Here is a 22,379-nt window from a genome sequence, read left to right as displayed (position 1 = left end):
GATCTGAATAGATCTATAACACATAATGAAATTGAAGCAGCAATGAAGAGTCTCCCCAAAAAGAAAAGTCCAGGACCTGATGGATTCTCTGCTGAATTCTATCAGACCTTTAAAGAAGAACTGACACCAACCCTCCTTAAACTGTTCCACGAAATAGAAAGGAAAGGAAAACTGCCTACACATTTTATGAAGCCAGTATTATACTTATCCCAAAACCAGGCAGAGACATCTCCAAAAAGGAGAACTATAGGAAAATCTCCTTAATGAACATTGATGCAAAAATCCTCAATAAACTAATGGCAAACCAAATTCAACAACACATCAAAAAGATCATTCACCACGACCAAGTAGGCTTCATCTCAGGAATGCAGGGGTCGTTCAACATACGAAAATCAATAAATGTAATAAACCACATTAACAGAAGCAAAGACAAAAACCACTTGATCATCTCAATAGATGCAGAAAAAGCCTTTGATAAGATCGAAGAACATTTCATGATAAGGCTCTAAGAAAACTAGGAATAGAAGGAAAGTACCTCAACATTATAAAAGCTACATATGACAAACCTACAGCCAGCATGATACTTAACAGACAAAAACTGAAACCATTCCCTCTAAAATCAGGAAGCAGACAAGGATGCCCACTATCTCTACTCCTATTCAACATAGTACTGGAATTCCTAGCCAGAGCAATTAGGCAAGAAGAAGGAATAAAAAGAACACAAATAGGTAAAGAAATTGTCAAAATATCCCTATTTGCAGATGATATGATCCTATACCTTAAAGACCCAAAAAACTCTACTCAAAAGCTCCTAGACACCATCAATAGCTATAGCAAGGTAGCAGGATATAAAATCAACATAGGAAAATCATTAGCATTTCTATACACTAATAATGAACAAACTGAAAAATATATGAAAACAATTCCATTTACAATAGCCAAAAAAAAAAAAAAATGAAATACCTAGGTGTAAACCTAACAAAGGATGTGAATGACCTCTACAAGGAAAACTATAAACTTCTGAAGAAAGAGATTGAGGAAGGCTATAGAAAGTGGAAAGATCTCCCATGCTCATGGATTGGTAGAATTGACATAGTAAAAATGTCTATACTCCCAAAAGTAATCTACATGTTTAATGCAATTCCCATCAAAATTCCAATGACATTCATTAAAGAGATCGAAAAATCTACTGTGAAATTTATATGGAAACACAAGAGGCCACGAATAGCCAAGGCAATACTCAGTCAAAAGAACAATGCTGGAGGTATCACAATACCCGACTTCAAACTATATTACAAAGCAATTTCAATAAAAACAGCATGGTACTGGCACAAAAGCAGACATGAAGACCAGTGGAACAGAATAGAGGACCCAGATATGAAGCCACACAACTATAACCAAGTTGTCTTTGACAAAGGCGTTAAAAATATACGATGGAGAACAGACAGACTCTTCAACAAAAAGTGCTGGGAAAACTGGTTAGCATACATTATATGCATATAGGGAAATATCACAACGAAACCCCTTTGTACAATTAATATATGCTAACACCTCTATGGCAGTTTTCTCCTCAACAACTCTCTTCAAGTCAATGTAATAGTTACAATAAAAAAGAGAGAACATTATGGTTTAATTAGTGATTACTAATAGAATTTATTTTTCCTACTTATGAAGGAGGAAAACAATTTTAAGATTTTTTTGCCTAAAAAACTGAAACTAGGTCCATACGATGGAGAAAAAGTAGCCTCTTCAACAAAAACTGCTGGGAAAACTGGTTAGCAGTCTGCAAAAAACTGAAACTAGATCCGTGTATATCACACTATACCAATATTAACTCAAAATGGATCAAGGATCTTAATACCAGACCACAAAATCTAAAGTTGATACAGGAAAGAGTAGGAAATACTCTGGAATTAATAGGTATAGGTAAGAACTTTCTCAATGGACCCCCAGCAGCACAGTAACTAAGAGATAGCATAGATAAATGGGACCTCATAAAACTAAAAAGCTTCTGCTCAACAAAAGAAATGGTCTCTAAACTGAAGAGAACAAACACAGAGTAGGAGAAAATATTTGCCAACTATACATCAGACAAAGGACTGATAACCAGAATATATAGGGAACTTAAAAAACTAAATTCTCCCAAAACTAATGAGCCAATAAAGAAATGGACAAGTGAACTAAACAGAACGTTCTCAAAAGAAGAAATTCAAATGGCAAAAAAACACATGAAAAAATGCTCACCATCTCTAGCAATAAAGGAAATGCAATTTAAAACCACACTAAGATTCCACCCCACTCCTGTTAGAATTGCCATCATCAGCAGCACCACTAACAACAGGTGTTGGCGAGGATGCAGGGGAAAAAGGAACCCTCTTACACTGCTGGTGGGAATGTAAACTAGTACAACCACTCTGGAAAAAAATTTGGAGGCTACTTAAAAAGCTAAACATTGATCTACCATATGATCCAGCAATACCACTCTTGGGGATATACCCAAAAGAATTTAAATAGGCTACTCCAGAGGCACCTGCACACCCATGTTTATTGCAGCACTATTCACAATAGCCAAGTTATGGAAACAGCCAAGATGTCCCACTACTGACGAATGGATTAAGAAAATGTGGTATTTATACACAATGGAATTTTATGCAGCCATGAAGAAGAATGAAATGTTATCATTCGCTGGTAAATGGATGGAATTGGAGAACACCATTCTGAGTGAGGTTAGTCTGGTCCAAAAGACCAAAAATCGTATGTTCTCCCTCATATGTGGACATTAGATCAAGGGCAAACACAACAAGGGGATTGGACTTTGAGCACATGATATAAGCGAGAGCATACAAGGGAGATGTGAGGATAGGTAAGACACCTAAAAAATTAGCTAGCATTTGTTGCCCTTAATGCAGAGAAACTAAAGCAGATACCTTAAAAGCAAGTGAGTCCAATAAGAGAAGGGGACTAGGAACTAGAGAAAAGGTTAGATCAAAAAGAATTAACCTAGAAGGTAACACACATGCATAGGAAATCAATGTGAGTCAACTCCCTGTTTAGCTATCCTTATCTCAACTAGCAAAACCCTTGTTCCTTCCTATTATTGCTTATACTCTCTCTTCAACAAAATTAGAGATAAGGGCAAAATAGTTTCTGCTGGGTAGCAAGGGGGTAGGGGGGTGAGGGAGGGGTCGGGGGGGTGAGGGAGGGGTGGGGGAAGGGGGGAGAAATGACCCAAGCATTGTATGCACATAGGAATAAAATAAAATTAAAAAAAAAAAAGAAAATGCTTCCGTACATGTTCAGGGACCAGCATAAGCATCAAAAATGTACTCAGATTCTGAAACATTAGAAAAGTAGTACTTTACGTTACTGAGTTTAAGCAATAGCAGAAGACTCTTATGTTTCTCACTCTGCAAAATCCTCTTAACATTCCTACAAGGTGGTAAACGCAGGTATTTCATTTAATTCTAATTTTCATTTTAACTCTAACTTTCAAATGACAATATTGAAGCTCAGAGAGGTTGTCTCTCTTTCTCTCTTTTTTTTTTTTGGTGGCATGGGGTTCGAGCTCAGGGTCTCACAATTGCTAGGCAGGTGCTCTTACTGCTTGATCCACTCTGCCAGCCCACAGGCTATCTTTCTAAGCCCAGAAGTTGGCTACTACAATGCTATTTACTCAACATACTATAGACATTCTAGTTTGCTAGCTCCCTATACTTTTATATTGAAGTGGCTGGCATTCTAATTATTATTGAAAATTGTTTGCATAATTATTTTTAACTATATAAAACATGGATGTATTCAAAGAAGGAGTACAATGAAAGAAACAAAAATATTTCAATGTTTTGAAGTGGTGGAAGGGTGGCTACATACATTTTTTATCTTTTTAAGATACTGTTTATGTTAATAATACAAATAGCTGGGTGTCAGTGGCTCATGCCTGTACTTATAGCTACTTGGGAGGCTGAGACTGGCAGGACTGTGGTTTGAGGCCAGCTTGTGTAAGACCCCCATCTCCAAAATACCTGTGAAAAACGGACTGAAGGTGTGGCTTAAAAGATAGAGTGTCTGGTTTGAAAGTGTGAAGCCCTTAATAGACATATGCATGGAAGCAATGCTAGGAATCTCTCTGTATAGCTATCCTTATGTCAAACTAACAAAAATGCTATGTCTTTCTTATTATTGCTCATGTCTACTCTTCATGTTCTGCCTGGAAGTGAGGCAGGTGGTGGGGAGAGGGAGGGGGCGGGGGGCATGAGGCAGGGGGAAGAAATGGCCCAAACAATGTATGCACATATGAATTATTAAAAAAAAAATAAAGAAAATGTGAAACCCTGAGTTCAAAATCTCAGTACTGGGGCTGCGGATGTAGCTCAATAGTTGAGTATTTGCCTAGCATACATGAGGCCCTGGATTCTATCTCCAGGATCACAAAAAACCAAAACCAAAACAAAACCCCAGTACTGCCAAAAATACAAAAAAGAAAAAAGAACACAAATAATTCAATGCCTTTAAATCTGCAATGCTGAGGATTGGGCCTGGATACATGGAAACTCCTCTTTGCTTCTCCTGCTGCATGTGGCCCCGAGTGGCTCCTGAGTGATTTTGGTGTCACATGCATCTAGTTTTATCTGGAGACCAGTGTGCAACAGCCAGTTAGGGGCTGACTTAGCATTCTTTACTATGACTAGGTGCAGTTAGGGCTCCCTTCACCTGATGGGCTTCTGCGAAGTTCCCCCGGAGGATGCAGGATGCCAGCAGTGACTCAGGTGGGGAGAACATCATGGGGATGAGTGAATTCTGAGGTTGGGACTGCAACCGGCCATCTAGCTCGTTTCGTCGAGACACAGTGCTCAAACTCCCCTCTGCTGGGACACAAGAATTTGGGGGGCCAGGGAAGCAAGAGAAATTGAGGAAACACTGTACTACTGCCACCTCTCATCAAAGTCTAATATTCTCAAAGTGCGTCTCTAAATGGATCTTGATTTTTCTTCATGTAAAGAGCAAACACATGCCATCATCTTAGAACACAAGTGTCAACTACCTTCCTTGAGTATTTTCTACTTCCTTTCTGCTGGTGGGTAACTCAACTGAGAGTAAAACAGCACATTCTCTTTTACAGTTGACATCTGTTTGGCAACGTGCCAAACCAACTTCCTTGAACACAGGCATTGAAACAGGCTCAGTTCTGGTCTTAATATCATGATGTATGGCAACTCTGTGTCAGGGCACAGCTGCTGAAAGTTGGTGGCTGGTTGGGATCCGCATACCTGAAGTACTTGTGCTTAGTTCACTACTTGTACTTTCCAAGGATGGGTTGAAGCCTCTTTTCCGGACATCTAGGGGTATAAGAAAGAAGAGAGAAAAATCAATTATCAACTCCTTACAGTGGAGAAATTGCAAAGTCAGCTTCCAAGCCAAGATCTGAGAAGTGAGAAGACAATAGGTGACTACTACACTTGCTGCTCCTTTTATGGCAACAGCGAAGGGCAGTTTTAACAAGGCCCCAGGGCTCCCTTGAGCAATACCCTGTATCAATGGTTTCCAGCTTGTGGGAATAGAGTCCTAAGAGCTTTCAAGTTATTTCTAGGGGTCAGTGACTCCCATCTGCTCACTAAGCAGAAGCAATAGTCTGAAAAAAAAAAAAAAAATAGAAGAGCAATTGTTATGACCAGGAAGCAAAAGGGTGCAAAGAAGGGACACAGCAAAATTTCCTGACAGAAAAAAGGGTATCCTCATATTTGAAAAGGTAGGAAACCAAAGTATAAGACCTGGCCTGGAAAAGACCACCCTGTTCAAAGCTTCCCAACATCCATTTTCCTGAAGTGTTAGGGCTTGCTGATAGAGGCTGTCTGTCCCTTACTGTGATCATATGGCGGTTGTATCACTCCATGCAAGGGAGTCTTCTTGGCTCGCTCTCTAAATTTCCCTTTAGAGGGAATAGTTAACTGTGTGTGTACATGGGTATACATCCTTGGGTTGGATGAGTCAGGTAGATGCAAAATGCCTTCTGACCCAAACCAACTAAGCAGCTTTAGGTCCTTAGCAACTCGGCCTTGAAGTTTTTCCAGGTTTTTCTCATGGCACCCTGCACCCTACTCAGTATATTTTTCCTTTCTTATTGCCACTTAGCTGGAGTCCACTCATTCCTCAGAGCTTGGCTCAAGAGTTAACTCCTTCATGAAATCTATTTCCCTAATTTTTGAGGCTATGCTGATGCCCATTTCTAAGAGGTTTCTTCTGTTTTTGGATAGTGCCTCAGTTCAGTTTTTCATGTATATTGGCTATGTACGTAAATTATACATTCTTTGAAAGCAAAGACTTGGTTTGTGCCTCATTAAAGATACCTACTATTACTGTTTAGTACATAGGAAACTCTATTACTTCCTTGCTAATTATTTAAGAGATCAGCACTAAAAGTCATAAAGGAAATTTGATTTTCTAAAAATTTAAAACTGTACTCCTATATAATAAATAGTGTTAATAGCATTAAATTCTTCTAGGAAAAACTCAATGAACAAAATAGAGAAAAACTATAGCACAAAATGATAAACTGTTTCCCTTAATATATAAAGAGCTTTCTACAATTAAACAAAAAAAGGAACTCAATAGAAAAATGGACCTTAGATATGACTAGGCAGCTCACAGAGAAATACAAATGGCTAATAAATGTATGAAAAACATTCAACCTCAATCAAACTAAAAAATTAATATTAACTATGAAATATCATTATTATATCAATTATATTGGCAAAGATTTTTAAAAAATCTGGTATCACTCATTGTTAATGAATGTTTATGTAAAATAGGCAATCACATACAAGTCTCAGAAATATAAATTGATCTACCTTTGTTCAGGCAATTTGGTAATATCAATCTACATTTTATATCAAATACATTTGACCTAGAATTTCTTCTAGGAACTTATTCTTGCACAGACAAGTATAAGGTTGTTTATTGTAGCACTTTTTAAATTTTTTATTTATTTTTATTTATTTATTTAATTATTCATATGTGCATACAATGCTTGGGTCATTTCTCCTCCCTGCCCCTGCCCCCTTCCTTCCCCCCCCCACTCCGCCCCCTCCTTCTTCCCCCCCAACCCCTTGATACCCAGAAGAAACTATTTTACCCTTATCTCTAATTTGTTGAAGAGAGAGTATAAGCAATAATAGGAAGGAACAGGGTTTTTGCTAGTTGAGATAAGGATAGCTATACAGGGCATTGACTCACATTAATTTCCTGTGTGTGTGTGTTACCTTCTAGGTTAATTCTTCTTGATCTAACCTTTTCTCTAGTTCCTGGTCCCCTTCTCCTATTGGCCTCAGTTGCTTTTAAGGTATCTGCTTTAGTTTCTCTGCGTTGAGGGCAACAAATGCTAACTAATTTTTTAGGTGTCTTACCTATCCTCCTATCTCCCTTGTGTGCTCTCACTTATATCTTGTGATCAAAGTTCAATCCCCTTGTTGTGTTTGCCCTTGATCTAATGTCCGCATATGAGGGAGAACATATGATTTTTGGTTGTAGCACTTTTTTTAATAGTAAAAAACTGGATACAACATAAATGTTAATGAACATGGTACATGTGACAATGGAACACTAAGTAACTTAGAAAATAAGTGAAAGAAATTCTCAATATATAGTATGATACATCTATATACATAAAAGGATATAAGTGAAAATATGAAGTTGCAATTCTTTATATACGTATATATATATGAATGTAGTATTATGCATGTATGTATATGAAAGGATATGTATGTTTGTATTTCATGGAAAATTTCTGGAAGGATATGTAAGAAACTATTAACAAGAGTTCACTGGGGAAGGGGTGGGACTAGCATAATCATACAACACTTTTGTTTGTTTTGACCATGTGCCCTGTCTTGAAGACTATTCGGCAAGTGGCAATATACCACTTGCCTGGTGTTTGGGAATGAGGAATGAAGAAAGAGTTCTTCAGATTACCTGCCCGGCTCCTTCTTGTCCGACGAGCCCGGCGGAGACTAGAGTGCCGTGTAGCAATGGGTCGGTATCTTTGGGAAGGTTGATCCTCTAAAACAGCAAACACAGGGAGAGTGATCAGCTTTGATTTGATGCTGTTCCCTTGGTGGAAAGAGTAGGGGATGATTTGTGGAGTATTGAGACACAGAACACTGGTTGCTGTGGTGATGTGTCCTGAGTTATGGCATGATTCCTATGTACCCTACCTCTCTCCATCTCTACTTTTTAGACCTACCAATGCTGCTCCCTCCTCTTACCTGAACCCTGGTTACTTGTTACCACCTTGTATCTCCACTGGGCCTCAGAGAGAACCTTGGAAAAGTGGTGGAGGCGGGTCTGTAGTCCATCTCTGCTTCCTGAGCAGCTCTGGCCTTCTAGCGGCTTTGCCTTCTCACAGGTGCTGTGGCTGCTAATCTTATCCAGCTGCTCCTGGAGAAGCCGGAGGAAGGCTCCTATTGCAAATTCATCAGCCAGGAACCCACTGATGCCATTAGTAAAGTGTTTTAGATCCAAAAAGCTATGCCCGTGAGGCCCTGGGGACCTGTCTTTTGGCTCTGCCTTCTGATAGCTTGGCACTGTATGAGCAAGGCTTCTCAAGGCTCCCAGGGAACCCTGTTCTGACTTCCTTTCAGGCTGTGCTGTGTGCTGTGGGCTCTCTGAAGGGGACCTCAAATCCAAGGGGCTTTTCTTCTCAATGTCATCATCTTCAACATAATCCTCAGGCAGATGAGGCTCTGGGTGAAGATCAGCAGAGGTGATGAGGAGCAATGAAAAGATGTTTTCGAGAAGTTCCAGACACAAAGAATCAGGGATACTGCACAGATACTGTTGACACTTGGCTAGGTATGTTGAAAAGAGACGTGAAGCACCTAAAGATGTATAAGAGGTCAGAGGAAGGGAAGAGGAGAGACAGAATGCAAACCTTAGGAACTGTGCTTGCCAGATTCAAACCTTCTCAGAACTTTAACTCGTTTATCTATCTTTTAATGACTAAGGGAACTGAGGCAACAGTCAGAAGAATATGAAAGTCAACTCAGCCGTATCTTTTCATGATTGGCAGAAAGATTTTGTCATTTTGATTAAAAAGTACAGTTTACTGAACACTTATTATTTATTTCTGCTTTTTAAATATATTACTCACCACCTCTGGCAAATACTACGTACTTTAGTTACGAGAGTCAAGGTAGCACGCAGACTCTATATTCCTCAATTCTATTTTTTTTTTTTTGAGATAGGTTCTCACTGCGAGGCTGAGGATGGCCTCAAATTTGTGATCCTCCTGCCTTAGCCTCACAAGTGTGGAGACTACAGTATATACCACCATGTCTGACTCAATTCTATCTTAACCATTTTTTATGATAAAAATGATCGTGGAATGACTAGACTTTTAAGAAACATTCAATAGTCAAAAAATGACCATGCCCAGAGGTGAAGGTCTATTCCAAAGATAGAGGAGAGGGAAAATTGAGCACTAGAAGTTAAGGACTTACAAGTTATTCAGAAAAGTGAGAGAGGACAGGGCATTAGGTAGGCATTTCTCATACTATAGATTGTGACTAATGAAATTAACTTAGGACTATATTAAAAAATGATCTGGGCATTGGTGGCTCATGTCTGTAATCCTAGCTACTCAGGGGGCAGAGATCAGGAGGATCATGGTTCAAAGCCTCTATCTTGGAAAGAAGCCTTCACAAAAAAGGGCTGGTGGAATGGTCCAAGGTATAGGCCCTGAGTGTAAACTCCAGTATGGCAATAAAAAAAAAAAAGAAATAAAGTAGGGTGTGGTGGGTGTGGTATGCACTGGAGAGACTGAGGGAAAATCACAAGAGTTTGAGGTCAGCCTAAACTACGTAGTGAGATTTATCAAAAAAGAAATGAAAAACAAATAAGTAAAAAAAGAAAGAACTATTAAATAGAAAAATAGCTACAAGCATGTTCCATTTGAAAGAGTAAGTATTGTTTCTGAAAACTTAGTTTCAGTTTATAAATCATATCATATATACACAATGCATACACATCTAAAGATATAAGTTGTATACCTTGGTATAAACTGGAGTGTGACATGAAATGCATTCTTACTTTGGATTGTAACTACAAAAAAGAAAGCATTTGGCAAACACTGCACTAGGTGACTAAACTCTGTTGCAATGGAAACAAGACACTTGCTTTGTCCATGTCCTTTTGAGTTGAGACGGATAAATGGATAAAATTATTTTGAACACCATTAAAATCATCATAAAAAAAATCAAGGCTACTTCAAGTCCTGGTAGAAAAAGGCAACCATACAAAGCACTCATTGGGACTGACCTCACCAGCATCTGCCACGGATCAGGGGAAGCACTGTACCTGGGCTGGGGAGAGAGTCAGTTGCTGGCTCTGAAGCTGAGGTCAGGTCCTCAGAGGGACTGTCTTTGCAGTCCCGGCACTGGGAGTGCTGGTGTGAGTTCACACAGAGGGCATAGATGGCGTACTTCATGGCACAGAAGCCCTGGTAGAGGGTCAGGTTCTGGCACTGGCTGAGGTGCTCAGAGACTGGGACATCAGCTGAATCTGAATTATAGAGAGACACAGGCAGAACTTCAGAATTAATTTTTTAGTGGTGAGAAGCAAGTATGGCTAAAGGAAAGACAGACTGTACTTGTAAGTTCTTACCCTCTCTTCTTTCTCTGAGTCTGATCTGCATCTCTGCCAGGCTTTTCCTCTAGTCAACATCAACTGTCAGGCCCCTTTGCTTCCTTTTTTGCATTAACCTTCCTTCTACATGTCTTGTGAACTCTACACAGCACTGTTTTCAAGGCTTAGGACTTGCACCTGAGAGGGCAGGACTTGCATCTCCTTAAGTTTGCACCCTAGCTCCTGACCTATTATTGCCCCTCTCATGCCTTTTTGAAGTTCAAGTTCCAAGTGTATCCCAGTGGTTACTTAAAGAATTTCTTTGGAAGGCTTTTGTACTTGTGGGAACCAGAATTCTAGTTCCTTTAGGAAATCTGCTTAGCAAGTTACCTATCTTCCCAGAAAAAACTGTGGAATGTGGTAACACTAATTTTACCAGTGTTTGTTTGAAAAGCAAATCAAAGCAACATACAATTCGAGAAGCATCTATTGCCAGATGAGAAAGACTGTTTCTTTCAAGTGTAAGTATCCCTGGCTTGAGAGGCTAATTGTGATTACACTATGATATGATATGATATGACATGATATGATGTATTTGTGATATGAATTGTGATATGTTTTTTGACAGCAAAAAGGAAGTGCTTGTTCACAAGGTCTTGAATTTTAAGCAAAAATCAAAGGCTAAAATGAGGCTTAGTTATTGTTTCAATCAAGTCTTTCCTCCAAACCTCTTGATCTGTTCAACAGAGTAGGAAGGAGACATGGGAGTGAAGGAAGGCAGAAAACATACTGTGAGAAAGCTTATGGAGCATGAAGACACTCACCAAGAATTTCCATTAACACTGACAATGCTGTGAATGCAAAGGGAAGCCTCTAATTTTATTTCATTGGGATGAGGGTATCCTGGTGGTTCCTGAGATGATTCTATGAGATAAAGGATGTGGGACCATGTCCATGAGACTCCCTACATCACACCAAGAAAGGAGAGAAATGTCCCTACCTCTCAAAATGTGACTGGGGCAAATGAGGCTAATTCTGAGGATGGCTGCTAGACCACCCTCTTGACAGGTATCCCAGCAATCACATCTAGACAAACCTTATCTTGGAGGAAACAGGTGCAAGGTTGTCCTAAGAACCAAAACTGTCCCATTGCCAACTTACCATACTCTTGCTGCAGTTCCTTAGCTGGTACCTTCTGTAAGAGCTTGAGAACCTCTTCCTCCCTGAGGGCTGGAAGGTTTGTAAGGTGATGGAGAGAATAGAGCACTGAGTGGCTGTCTCCACCATGTAAATGACACAAGAGATCTCTATTTGGTATGGGAGTGCTGAAAGCGAAAATTGGGAGGATGCAGAGGGGAGATATTTTACATTATTGTTCTGCAGAAAGACATTCTTTATTCCTTCTTGCTCTTCCTGGCCCATACCACAGGTTTTACTTCCTCAAACTATCTTTTAGTAGGTCTGAGAGATAGCAAAACATTTATTTACCCTCAGGGAAGTACATCCATCAAGTCAGGTCTATCTAGAAAGGACCTACAAAAGGCCTTTCTATGTAGTGGAGTCTAGAAAGGGTTTGCACATTAAATTTGCTAATTTTTACCCTCTCCCAACCTTCACACTGGCTTTACCTTGAGTAAGAGCCCCTTGCCACTTCACCTCTGCCTACTATGCTTCAGGAAGTGCTGGAGAGGTGGATGCAGAATGTGACAGGAATTCATAACTAGGCTAAGTTATCAGGGAAATGCAGGCTTCACATAGTTCAGTTTAATGAGCATTTGTTGAATAAAAATGTGAACCAGAGTAACATATGAATAATAATGCAGATGATATTTACTTGCTGTGTAACTTTGAGCAAGTTAGTTAATGGCTCTGGGCTCCAGTGTCCCACCTTTAAATTGAGGACAACACTGTTTTGTCCTCTCTCTTACAGAACGGTTGTGAGACTTAATCATCCATATACAGGGCTTAGAGCAATGCCTGGCATATAGTAAGTGCTTAGGAACAGTGAGCGTCCTTTTTTTTTTTTAAATTAATGTCATCCTGAAATTTTTCTCTAGTTATGACTTGATGGTCACAGAGAAGTTAATCATTATTTATGTTTCCTTCCTGGCTTAATAGCTGGAAGGACTATTCATGTCTGGTCAATACTGTCAACTTGAAACATTTATGTGGGAGATGTCTTGAAATAGCCACATAGCACAGTGCTGAGCATGCCCAGCGGTGGGAAGGGGGCTGACTGTACAGGGTTGTACCTGCTCTGTTGTATGCACCACTCCAGGACCTCCAGGTGAGCCCATAATCCATCACAGGCATCCCTGAGGAGCTCATCAGAGCCCTGGTCCTGTGTCAGTATGGAAGAAGAAAGAAACATTGATTCAGGAACCTGGCCCCAGGGATTGTGACTGACTTTGGGAACAGTGCATTTTGACTAGGTGCAAAGCCCCAAGGCATTCACTTCTGGAACAGCCCAGGAGGCAGGGTGAGGGTTACCTGGGTCCTGTGGAGTGTCTGGAGCAACCTTTTAGCTGACTCGAGGCTCTGACAGTGTGTCCAGCCCAGGAGCACGAGCAGGTGACTGAGAGGCCTGAATTCTCTATCAAGGAGACAGCCAAGGCTTGGGAAGTCTTCCTCTTTCAACAGAGTTAACGCTGTAATCTGTAAGCCAAAGAACACAACGATAGGCAGCTATGTGAACTACAAAGAATGAGTTCCAGCTTACTGCTCATTAGGGAAAGAAGCTTTTTAGTATAGCAAGGAGAGTTCTGATGTTACAGAAGTAGCCTGTTAAGTTCATAGAAGCATGAGACTCTAAGATTCTTAAGTCAGGAATTAACATTTGTTGTAACCCTAGTTCCTAGCACAGCACATGGTACATAGGATGAGAGTCATAAATATCTGTTGAATTAAATGAAGGTCAGTTGCAATCTGGAAGGAAAGAGTTAAGAGTGATTAAATTCCTGTCAGATAGGCCTTGTATTGCTGCCCTGGTCTTTCCTTTCTCACAAACTCCACAAAGGCGACACATGTCCAACATCTTATTTCCTGTCAAAGGACCAACATGGAGTGACTACAAGTCCAATCATGAATGGGACCTCCCCTCACCTGGGACTGTGGCATGGACAGAACCAAATGACTTGCCAAAGTAGACTGTTTGTGTTGGATACATGAGTGGGAGAGAGATGAAGAATGGAAAAGCCCAGTGAGATTTCTGAGTGCCTCTATCATTGAGAATAATTAAGCCTGACTTACCAGGATCTGCTCAAGAAAGTGCTTGCTCTTGCTCAGGCAGTAGAAAAAGGCCATTTTCCAAGCTTGGACTGGGTCAGGAGTGGAAAACAGAGCCAGCATTGCCCGATCAGCATCTGGATGATCTGGAAGGACTGAGCATCAGATCAGACAGGGTTATTGGAAAACTACAAGCTCTTCTTTCCTAAGCCAGACTCCATTTGAATAACCCCCTGATGAGAGAGGAGACTCTTTTAAAAACTTAAACCAAGCCAGGTATGATGCTGCATGCATGCAATCTCAGCACTCTGGGAGGCTGAGGCAGGAGGATCATGAGTTCAAGGCCAGTCTGAGCTAGAAAGGGAGACCATGTCTCAAAAAAAACAAAACAAAATTTAAGCCAGTTTGTCTACACTTTATTTTAAAGACACTTTCTCTCAGGAGTTTCTGTGAAGCTTTTTCCTACTACTGTTATTACTTTACTTTTTCTCTGTCTTACACTAGAAAAGCAGTGCTTTTAGAAAAGAACATGTTACCCATTTTGCTTACCTTCTCCAATTAGATGTCCTTAACAATAAGCAAGGTATCAGTCAAGAGCTGATGTTACAACAGCTGAATATATTGGAATTACCAAAGCACAAGGAAAAACAGCAAAGGGGACAAACCTTTTCCTGAAGTTGCAGCCTTTTGTGGCTTTTCTGTGACCTTCTCTGCATAGGTGTGGCCATACAGGGATAGCAGGCCATGTCCAGCCTTGCGCAACAGGCAGCTGAGCAGCCGCTCCTCCTGCAGGGCACTTCCCTCAATTCTGCAGGCCTCCAGTAGTTCCTCACACAGGACACGCAACTCAACCCCAGGTGGCTCTGAATGGCAACGCAGAGTCCGAAGGGCTCCATAGATGGCATCAGCTATTCCAGGAGGCCCAGAAGCAGGGCCCTGCAGAGCTCGTAGAGCCTTTCGAATGAGGTCCACCAGCGTCTTCTGCAGAGGCCTGTGACAGAGGCTGGTGCCATCGTCTTCCCCAAGCAGGAGTTCCAACAGGGCCTGTGCTTGCTGGGGAGCTTTGCTCAGAAGATCCCAGAGTACAGAGACAGCTTCAGAGCTGAGCCAAAGGGTCCAGCTCTCCTGCCCCTGACTTCCATCAGGTGCACAATCTAGTGGGCTTTGTGCTAAGGTCTCATACAGCTCCTAAACAGAGAATAAATAGTATGAATTGGGGTGGCTGTTTCCAGAAAGTTACTACTTATGGCTTAGTAGCAGTAGCAAACACTTCTGTAGGAATTACTATGCGCCAAACACTGTTCTGGGCCCTTTATATAGAAGAATCAGATTAATCCTTATAATAACCTTGAGGAAGATATGATTATTATCCCTATTTTACAAATGAGGAGATTAAGGCTAAGATTTAGCTCAATCACTCAAGGGCCTGCATGCTCAAGCTAGTCTTGCTCTATTGCCTCCAAAATGTATACCAGTGACTGAAACGGGGGATTGAAAATACATAAAGGCAGGTAAGACATCATAAATTTAAGGTATCTAAATGTGTTTTTTAAAAGAACATTACAAATCAGTTTTTGATTTCTGATCTGAATTCTAGCAATTCTTTAAGGTAAAATCCACTTCTTAATCCTTTCACAAACCTTTCCTGCTATGATTTGGATGTGTCCCTCAAAAGTTCATGTGATAGTAGCCAGATGTGGTGGCACATGCCTATAATTCCAGAACTTGAGAGGCTGAGGCAGAAGAATACAAACTTTGAGACCAGCCTGGGCTACATGGAGATACTCTGTCTCAAAAAAACAAAACAAAATTTATGTGTTGCAAATTAAAATTCACAAGTTAATGATATTTGCATACAAGGCCTTTGGGAGATAATTAGGATTAGATGGGGTTGTAAATTTAGGGCCCCATGATGACATTAGCATCTTTGAAAGAAGAGGAACAGACATTTGAGCTAGCACACCTGTTGTATCTCCCCATGTGATACCCTCCACCATGTCACAATGCAGCAAGAAGGCTCCTATCAGATGTTGAGCAGAGCCAGTGCAATGCTCTTCTTCCCACCCTCCAAACCATAAACTCAACAAACTTCTAAACTTTGTAAACTATTCAGTCTGCAGCATTCAGTTATAGCAACAGAAATCAGACTAAGTCACTTCCTTCATGCTTCCAATCCATACAACTTAAATGTCATTAAAATGAGTACCATGTAGTTTACTACAAAACTGTCTCTTGTGTATTAGTTCTTCCTCCCCAACTAGACTGCTACCCTTTAAAAGAAAGAACCTTATGGCATATCTGTTTGCAGAGTGACACAGAGGGAGAAAAGAAGGGTGAAGAAGTAGATTATTTTCCACATTTAGCCCCACACCTCTACATGGTGTTCAGGGACGCCTCTTCATTAATTGACAGAACATGAGTTCTTTACCTAATAAAAGTGAAAGTCCACCTTAAAACCTACTACAGTTATGTCACTGGTGGCAGGGTTATGAAAAAAATAAATATTGGGCAGGGGTGTCACTTAATGATAAGAGTACCTGCCTAGCATGTACAAGATCCTGGAGTCAATCCCTAGTACCAAAAAAAAAAAGAGGAAGGGAAGAAAGAAAATAAGTATTACATCACCTCAGGGCATACTTCAGGGACTTAAGTAGTATCTACAAGCTATACTGATATAGATAATACTTAGTTTGAGTCTGCCCCAGAAAGTTTTGTGAAGATTAACTCACACATTTAGTGCACCTGTTAGAGAAAAGATATTCACCAAATAAGTTCCTTTCTCTCTTCATATTCCCTAATCTACTATCAAAAATTCAAACATTTTAGTTTAAAATCCAAGTTATATATTTTTCTCTATGTGAAATGAAAAAAACCTAACCCCTAGTTATACTTAATACTTCTGCACAAACTATCTCAAGAATTTTAACACGAGACAAGTTTACCCCAAGTCTGAGCTCCCTTTAGCAGGGCCTCTTTCTTGTCTTCATTGGGGACACACCTTGGAGACCTGCCTCTGCTGTATGCTTGAAAGCTGAGCTTGTTGAGTGACTGCACAGATGGCCCCAGGGTTCTCTCTTACCTTGAGGATGTCCTCTGGAATGTCACCTTGAAGGTCTTCGGACAAAAAAAGAAATTCAAGCTTTCTCCGTAAAACAACAGGGAGTAACTTCTAGAAGAATTATAATAATGAAACAGACAGATGTTTTCATTAATAAATTATAATTAAATACATCTCAGTAGTTAGTCATATTTCTGCTATTTCTCTGAGATAAAGTACTTTTAAATACTAAACTACTGGAGTTTTCAAATACTTTTCTTTACAAACAAACCCAGCAAAACTCAGACATACATCCCTCTTAAAAACTAATATGTAAAGCCCACACTGATCAGCCTCATCTTCCAAGGTTTGTTTATTTCATATGATCTGCTTTTGTTTTTATTTTTAATCACTTGAGCTTTCCCTCCAAGAATCTCCCTTGCTGTGTTCAAAACATCAAGTTATGGGTAATCCTAGGAGGTTATGGCTCACATAATCCTCTTTTGGTCTTTTGGTATTTACTATCCTTTGCTTATCAGTTGGAGAAGAAAAGTAAAGGGATAGGGATCTAACGTTTACTAAGTAATTATATGCCAGGTACAGTGTGCCAAGTTTTATTTTTATTTCATTTAATTTCCATATCAAACAAACCTATGGCACATACCTTTGTATCTTAAAAAATAATTTTTACAAGAGGTGAAATGGTTAGGAAGTACTTTTAAATTATTCCAAACATGAAAAAGTGAAACCTATGTGTGCGTTGAGTGTGTATGCTGCAGTGCCTGGGATCAAACCCAGGGCTACATAAGCACTATACCAAAGGTAACTGTTTTGTTTTTGTGTGTTTGAGATGAGGTCTTACTATGTTGCTTAGCCTGGTCTCAAACTCCTGTGATCAAATGATCTACCTGTCTCAGCCTCCCAAGTAGTTAGGACTACAGGTGTGTACCACTGTGCCCACTGAACCCAATGTTTGTTAATGACATACGCCATCAGAAAGGTCTAATGTATAAATAGAAAGTCTGTGGCTCTACAACTGTTTGTTTCATGATAACTTCTCTTGAACTGCTCTTTAAAACTCAAGTTAGAGTCTTCTTGTCTCCCGAAACACATAAAAATAAAATTAGAATCTACGACTAATCCCAAAAAAAAGTAAATTATAGATAATTGTAAGTTGACCTTTGGTTAAAGCTTCCTAAGGACAAATTTTATCAGACGGCAAGAAACACCTGCAGCAGTGTGTACATGTGCGTGTGTATGAGGGGGTGGTCAGACTCTTCCTCTATTCATATGCCATTTAGCACATCAGGGGTTAATATGATGTAATATGTTCTTGGCCCCAAATCTTATTATCTTATTACTTCTTTTTTTTCTTTTATTTATATGTGCATACAATGTTTGGGTCATTTCTCCCCCCTCTTATTACTTCTTACCATATCCTTCCCTATTATGTGCACCAATGCCATGGGAATGCTTGTATAATGCCTATGATTAGAAGTTGGTGGAGAAAATTCAGGCTGAGAAGCTGAAGGTTATAGTGTTTCTATTGAGGAGTAAGAGAAAAGCATAGATAAGATGTCTAAGATGGCAGGTCTTTAATAAGCTGATTAAGATTTTAGGATTTTATCTAGAATCCTACAGACTGATTAGCTTATATTATTGTACTGGTGAAATTACTTTAAACATTTTCAGGATCACAAAGGACTAACATTCCTGAAGCAGCCAAGAATTCATGCAATATTTCTATGCAGACTTCCTGACTATAAAAGCAAGGCATATTCAATGTAGAAAAAGTAGAACATACAAATATGCAAAGCAAAAGATACATACATATGAATATTTATAAAATATCAAATCTTCCCAATGAAGGAGAACTACTAAAATATTGTGGTCTGAGAGCACAGAGGTCATTTTCTATGCATGCATCTATGTATGTGTACCAAGTATACTTTTTTCTAAATTGTTCTTTTTTTCCTTTAACTTGGCAAAACATGAACATCCTTCCATGACACTGAAAATTCAGCCACCACAGAATTTTGAATAGTGTTTTACATATTGGATGTACTTCCATTTATTAACCATTTATTGTGCTGTAGACATAGGCATTATTTCCAGTTTTCTTCTATTAGAAGCAGCACAGCAGTGAACGTCTCTGTCCCTAAATCTTTGTACACATGCTTACCCATGTAGAGAAAAATCACTGCAAAAGGCAAAAGTGAGTAAAGGAAAGGAAAAACAAAACCACTATTTCACCTAATAATTAAAAAGGAAGCTTTTGGGCTGGTGGAGAGGGTCAAGTGGTAGAGAGCCTACCTGGCAAGTGTGAGGCCCTGAGTTCAAACCGCAGTGCTGCCAAAAAAAAAAAAAAAGTTAGCTAGCAAATTTCTAGAAGATTAAGTCACTCCCAGGATCACAACTGGCCTTATAGAATTACTCCAAGAATGCATTTGATGTTTTTTATTGTCTTCTCAGAACAATAAAAATATTCCTACAACTGTTTAAATAGTGAGTCACTGGAGCTTTAAAGATGAAATTATTGTGATTTTGGAAAAAACAAGAACAACTCTTGATCTTTGCTAAAGAGGCAGGGAAGTGAAATCAATCACCTGATATGGTTGAGCAACTGTCCAGAAAATAAGCAACTGGTCAGGCATCAACTAAGCAAATAGCCTTTCCTGAGGGGAAAGTTCATGTAGTTTGACAAATTCCATGTTTGTCACAGAGAGATCCTTAATCAGTAACATGGTTTCTTTTCTTCTTTGAAGATTATTTGAGGTATAGTATTTCTACTTTAGTTCAAGTTGTTTTCTTTTAAATCTTTTTTATTTTATTTATCTTTTTTGTGGTACTGGGACTTGAACTCAGGGCCTTCACTATGAGCCACTCCACCAGCCCTATTTTTTTGAAGGGTTTTTTAAGATAGGGTCTTGAGAACTATTTGTTGGGGCTGGCTTCAAACTGTGATTCTCTTGATCTCTGCCTCCTGAGTAGCTAGGATTACAGGAGTGAGCCACTAGCGCTTGGCCTTTTAAATCTTTTAATTATCCTGGGTTTCATTATTTTTCAATCTTGCTTCTCTTACTTACCTTTCCTGTCTTTCTCTTTTATGCTAGACAACTGGCTAAACACTGGATAATAGATATATTTAGATCAGGAATTTGTTACTCTTCAAGCAAAAATAGAACTAAAGACAAAATTAATACGGATGATTTGGAGCAGTAAAAACGAGAAAAATAAGGCTAAATGATAGCTATTTTAAAAATTCGCTGAACATAGTGGCGTGTGCCTGTAATCCTTATACTGGGGAGGCTGAGGAAGGAGTAGCAGGAATTTAAGGCCAGGCTGTGCTACACAGCAAGACCCTGCATCAAACAAACAAACAATTTTTTACTTTTAAGTCTGTGTAGGTTAAAAAAATGTTAGTTAGAAAAAGCAAAAGACTGCGAATCAAAGCTTGATTTTTAACTCCAGTTTTGCCAAGCTTATGGTGTATCTTTTCATAGTCATTTCTCTTGAGTCAGAGGTTCCTCACTTAAATTCTTTTCTTTTTTTTTTTTTTTTGAGACAGGGTCTCACTATATTGCCCAGACTGGCCTTGAACCCTTGACTGTAGTGATCCTCCCACTTCAGCTTTGAGTAGCTGGGCTTTCAGGTGTGTGTCACAGTGCCCAGCTCTTCACTTAAAAGTCTGAGGTTCAATATGAAACTGTCTCAGAGAAATTCTTTTAGTGAACTTCAATCTCTGATAATAAGTTCTTCTAAAAGAGCTTCCAGTGGAAGATTTTCCTTAAAAACAGAAAAAAGCACTTTATTAGTTTTCTTTCTCTTGCTCACCATGTTTTTAAATTTGGTAATTTTTAATTCAACTCATGTGAATTATTAAATTACTAAATAGTGGGATTTAAATCTATAAGATTTCATTGTATTGGATTAGTGAAAATAAGATTTTTAGAAGAAAAGCCAAGTTTTAATTCATCCCATTTTCTATTACATGAGTGTTAAACAGATCCAAAAGTTATGGATTCACATTTTATTTACAATTTACTATCTTGTTACTTTCACTGAGTCCTACAAAGTGCTCTTCAGGCATAAGACACATAGCAGTAATTTAACAAAATGGCATCAAATATCAAAATGACATTATGCCAATAAATGTTAGTGAATTAGTGAATAAATGTAGGCAAGGAGATAGCCATAACATTTAAGTCACTTTCATTGTTGATATTGAGAACGATTATAACCAACTTCACAATAAAGGAAGTAACAGATACCTCATTACTACTTCTAAGTTCTTCTCAGAACTTCCTGGTCTCGGGAGAAAATTTAAGTATAAACATTTTTAAGTGTTTACCTTTTCCTGGGCTAACCATTTTTCGAGCACAAGAAGCCAGATCCAGGCTAATCTTTGAGGGCTGATGTCGTGTCCACATCTGAAAAAGGTGAAAAGATTTTGTAAAAAGGAGTTTCCACTGACCTTTTGTTTTTTGTGATCCAAGATTTAGATGTCATTGCTCAGTTCATCTTGAACTGCAACAGGCAGCCAGGTGTTGCAATACAAGCTTGTTATCCTAACTACTCAGGAGGTGGAGATCAGAAGAGTCAAGGTTAGAGGCCAGCCCAGGCAAAAAGTGAAGGAGACTCCCATCTTAACCAATAAAAGTTGGGTGTGGAGGTGCATACCTGTCATCCCAGCTATGTGGGAGGTATAAATAAGGAAGATTGTGGTCCAGGCTGGCGCCAGCCTGGGCATAAAGTGAGACCCTATGTGAAAAATACCTAAAGCAAAAAGGGCTAGGGGCGTGGCTCAAGTGTAGAGTATCTGTCTAGCAATCACGATGCTGTGAGTTAACCCCCACCACTGCCAAAAACAAAACAAAACTAAACTAAAAAATCTGAAGAGGTGACTCTTAATAAGAATTTTTCAATTGCATATGACAGTCCAAGAAAGCATTAGAACCAGAACAGAGCTGGTAGCTTTCACTAAAGAAATTCTTGGTCTGGAAGGAGTAGCTCAAGTGGTAGCACAAGTCCCTGAGTTCCAACACCAGTGGCATCATGTTACTCAGGTTGGTTTCCAACTACAGGGCTTAGGCAAGTCTCCTGCCTCAGACTCCTGAGTAGCTGGGACTACAGATATGACAGCTTAGTTTTTTTGAATTCAGAACTTTGCACTTGCTAAGCACTCCCACCTGAACCAAGCCTCCAGCACTATTTGTTTTAGCTTATTTTTCAGATTGGGTCTCAAGCTTTTTGGCCAGACTGGGTTGGACTGCAATCCTGCCTCCACCCCCCACCTAGCTGGAATTTTAGGTGTGGGTCACCATGCCCAGCCTATTTTTAAGCATAAGCATAATATTACAGAAAAAATAATCGCTAATGCTATCTAATGTATATTTTTGAACACAGAAAATGAATCAAATGTAAAAGAAATAAGGAAGCACATAAAAATTATTTTTAACTATATGCAGTAGAGTTTAGAGTTATAGAAATTCATAAGCTTTTC

General features: G+C 39.4%; 2 protein-coding genes across 5 annotated transcripts in view; one reads left to right on the top strand and one right to left on the bottom strand.

The window, feature by feature from the left end:
* Zfyve26 (zinc finger FYVE-type containing 26) overlaps nucleotides 1-22,379 on the bottom strand; it is a 68,979-nt gene that overhangs the window by 44,841 nt on the left and 1,759 nt on the right. The window contains exons 3-15 of one of the 4 annotated variants that reach the window (XM_074067710.1): nucleotides 21,228-21,306; nucleotides 19,190-19,225; nucleotides 16,919-17,008; nucleotides 14,505-15,027; nucleotides 13,864-13,994; nucleotides 13,105-13,269; nucleotides 12,867-12,955; nucleotides 11,776-11,939; nucleotides 10,348-10,551; nucleotides 8,259-8,870; nucleotides 7,966-8,052; nucleotides 5,268-5,336; nucleotides 4,711-4,865 (exon numbers count right to left, since the gene is read on the bottom strand). In XM_074067710.1, coding sequence (XP_073923811.1) covers nucleotides 4,711-4,865; nucleotides 5,268-5,336; nucleotides 7,966-8,052; nucleotides 8,259-8,870; nucleotides 10,348-10,551; nucleotides 11,776-11,939; nucleotides 12,867-12,955; nucleotides 13,105-13,269; nucleotides 13,864-13,994; nucleotides 14,505-15,027; nucleotides 16,919-17,008; nucleotides 19,190-19,225; nucleotides 21,228-21,306 — 2,404 coding nt within the window. The remainder of the gene's footprint in view (nucleotides 1-4,710; nucleotides 4,866-5,267; nucleotides 5,337-7,965; nucleotides 8,053-8,258; nucleotides 8,871-10,347; nucleotides 10,552-11,775; nucleotides 11,940-12,866; nucleotides 12,956-13,104; nucleotides 13,270-13,863; nucleotides 13,995-14,504; nucleotides 15,028-16,918; nucleotides 17,009-19,189; nucleotides 19,226-21,227; nucleotides 21,307-22,379) is intronic. The other 3 variants (XM_074067711.1, XM_074067712.1, XM_074067713.1) reach the window with 3 other exon arrangements.
* Rad51b (RAD51 paralog B) overlaps nucleotides 19,562-22,379 on the top strand; it is a 574,154-nt gene continuing 571,336 nt past the window's right edge. Inside the window, exon 1 of the mRNA XM_074067715.1 lies at nucleotides 19,562-19,651. The gene's annotated coding sequence lies outside the window, so the exon portion shown is untranslated. The remainder of the gene's footprint in view (nucleotides 19,652-22,379) is intronic.

The sequence above is a fragment of the Castor canadensis genome, chromosome 3 (assembly GCF_047511655.1).
Source record: "Castor canadensis chromosome 3, mCasCan1.hap1v2, whole genome shotgun sequence".
In the NCBI taxonomy this organism is placed as follows: domain Eukaryota; kingdom Metazoa; phylum Chordata; class Mammalia; order Rodentia; family Castoridae; genus Castor; species Castor canadensis.
This window is presented reverse-complemented; position numbering and strand designations above follow the sequence as displayed.